Below are 2947 nucleotides of genomic sequence, written 5' to 3' on the forward strand. Positions count from 1 at the left end.
TTATTGTCCATACTACATATGAGTCCAACTGGAACTTTAAAAGGAATTAAATAATAAAATAGTCATCCAATGGACTTAAATACAGAGGCCATGCTCCTAGTTCACCATTCACAACCCAGCAATGGATTTTCTTCTCCATTTGCAATCACTTGCTGGGCTTATTGCCGTGGTTCTTCTCTACAAACTGTGGAGAGCCAGGACTAAGAAGAGTAAGACCAAGGAGGCACCCGAACCAGCGGGTGCCTGGCCTGTAATCGGCCACCTCCACTTGTTCGGCGGCGGTGCACCTCTCTTTCGAACCCTAGCCGCCATGGCAGATAAGTACGGACCCACCTTAACCATCTGGATGGGTATGCGCCGCATCCTTATCGTGAGCAGTTGGGAGGTATATATTGTTGGAATTTTTAGTTGATAGCAATTTTCATACTGATATTGTGTAGATTAGAGTGACTTTCAATTTCTTCCTAGATGATGCATGAGGTTCTCTTATCTAATTACATGTTATGTTAATTACATATTGCAATTTTATACATGGTAAGATTATCTAGGTTTCGGGTTTGAAAATTTTTAATTAACACAACTTTTTTAACAATTCTCTCATAGAGCATATGGGAGCTTGTTTGACCAATCTTTGCATGTTTTACTTTCTACGTACAACAGGTATCTAAGGAGTGCTTTACTACCAAAGACAGGGTTCTTGCAGATCGTCCTACCTTTGCCGCCGGTGAGCTCTTGGGCTACAACTACGCCATGGTGGGCCTCGCCCGTTATGGGCCCTACTGGCGAGAGATACGCAAGATAGCCACGCTCGAGTTGTTGTCCCACCGCCGGCTTGAATTACTCAAGCCCATCCGAGCCATGGAGATTGATACATGCATAAAGGACTTGTATGGACTGTGGGTTAAGAACAATAGAGAACCAGTTATGGTAGAGATGAAGGAATGGTTTGGGGAATTGACTATGAATGTCGTCGTGAAGATAGTCGCCGGAAAAAGATACTCCGGTGAGAAGGGTGAGGGGAGCGGATTTAGACATGAGTTGAGTCAATTGCTTTACCTCCTCGGAGTTTTTGTAGTGTCCGATCTGCTGCCTTTTTTGAAGTGGTTTGATCTTCAAGGTCATGAAGCTACCATGAAGAAGACAGCTAAAGAACTAGATTATGTTCTTTCCAATTGGCTGGAGGAGCATCGCCGGAAAAGAATCTCCGACGAGGGTGGTCATGTTGATCAGGATTTCATGGATGTGATGTTGTCGATCGTTGATGAAGCCAAGATTAACGATTACGATTCAGGTACCATCATCAAGGCAACTTGTCTGGTACGTTGCTATTCCAAAGACTTTTTGAGAATGAAGTGCAGACTATATCATGGTTTTAAATTTCGACCGAAATCCGAAATTCCGGATTTCGGTCGAAATCAGAATGAAGTGCAGACTATATCATGGTTTTAAATTTCGGATTTACCGACACCGAAATTGACCAAAACCGAAACGGTCATTTATTTCGGCCTAAATTTCGGAATTTCGGTAGAAATTTCGGTTTTTCCGAAATTTGACAAAATTTTTTTTTTTTTAATATTAATTTAATATTTTACCAATTCATCATATTTCAGAAGCAATGAGAACACTAATAATAATTCATTGACCTTATATAGGTTAAAAGTTGCAAATGACATTAAATTCCTTCGCTAAATGTAACTGGTAAATTTTTTATTAAGTTCTAAACTTTAAAAAATTAAAAAAAAAACCCCAAAATTTAGGAATCAGTTTCCTCAATTCAAGAAACGGGTTTCAAAATCTGGTTTATTATATAATGTGGGGCCCACCATTTTACACATATTTTGATGGGGCGTGGCCCACCATATTTTGATGGGGGCGTGGCCCACCTGTTTGACCAATGGATAGCATGGGCATGGAATACTAGTAAGGCTATACTTACTTAGTTCTAAAGTCTGAGGCGACCTTTTGGATTGGTTTCTTGACTGCAGAATTTTCAAAAAAAAAATAAAAATCTGAGACGCCCTTGCAAAAATGGGATGAAAGAGCACCCCAATGGATCCACTTCACCATAGTGCATTTGTTGGATCCATTGGGGGCGCCCTTTCATCCCATTTTTGCAAGGGCACCTCTGAGTTTTGCATTCCTACAGTCCTTCTATTATAGTTTCTAACAACTTTGCATTCAATTTTGTAGTCTCTTATCTTAGGTGGCACTGACACTACAGCCTTAACCCTAACATGGGTCCTCTCTTTACTACTTAACCATCCCCTCGTGTTAAAGAAAGCCCAAGATGAGTTGGACATCCACGTAGGCAAAGATAGACAGGTGGACGAATCCGACATCAATAATCTAGTGTACCTCCAAGCGATCATCAAGGAAACAATGCGCCTCTACCCTGCCTTACCCCTCAATGTGCCACACTCAGCAATCGAAGATTGCCAAGTGGACGGGTATCATGTCCCGGCTGGGACCCGCATAATGGTGAACCTTTGGAAGTTGCAAAGGGACCCACGCGTGTGGTCGGACCCACTTGAGTTCCGGCCTGAGAGATTTCTCACTACTCATGTGGATGTGGATATAAGGGGCCAGCATTTCGAGTGCATTCCGTTTGGGTCCGGTAGAAGGTCCTGCCCGGGGATCTCGTTCGCACTGCAGGTCATGCACTTGGCGCTTGCTCGTCTTCTTCATGGGTTCGATATGTCTACCCCGTCGGGTGCACCTGTTGACATGTCGGAGGGCTTAGGGCTGAACATTACCAAAGCTACGCCACTGGAAGTCCTCTTCATGGGACGACTTCCTTCCAAGCTCAATGAATAGTAGCGGGTAGTAAAAATTGAAGTATTGTAAGAAGATTGCTGTTGGTTGCCTGATGATAGTTCAAGCTTCGTGTATTTTTCTTCTATCTATGTGAAATAGTATGGGAAATGATATCTGCGCTCTTGTTAATTTA

At 42.6% G+C, this 2947-nt stretch overlaps 1 protein-coding gene across 1 annotated transcript; it reads left to right on the forward strand.

The window, feature by feature from the left end:
* LOC143875490 (cytochrome P450 CYP82D47-like) lies at positions 1 to 2947 on the forward strand. The gene is made up of 3 exons (XM_077377055.1): positions 1 to 385; positions 661 to 1317; positions 2191 to 2947. The coding sequence occupies exons 1-3, from the start codon at positions 122 to 124 to the stop codon at positions 2812 to 2814; spliced, it is 1545 nt and encodes a 514-aa protein (XP_077233170.1). The 5' UTR covers positions 1 to 121; the 3' UTR covers positions 2815 to 2947.

This window comes from Tasmannia lanceolata, unplaced genomic scaffold (assembly GCF_043159265.1).
Source record: "Tasmannia lanceolata isolate RefF3 unplaced genomic scaffold, GAP_Taslan_0.1 ptg000004l, whole genome shotgun sequence".
Classification (NCBI taxonomy): Eukaryota; Viridiplantae; Streptophyta; class Magnoliopsida; order Canellales; family Winteraceae; genus Tasmannia; species Tasmannia lanceolata.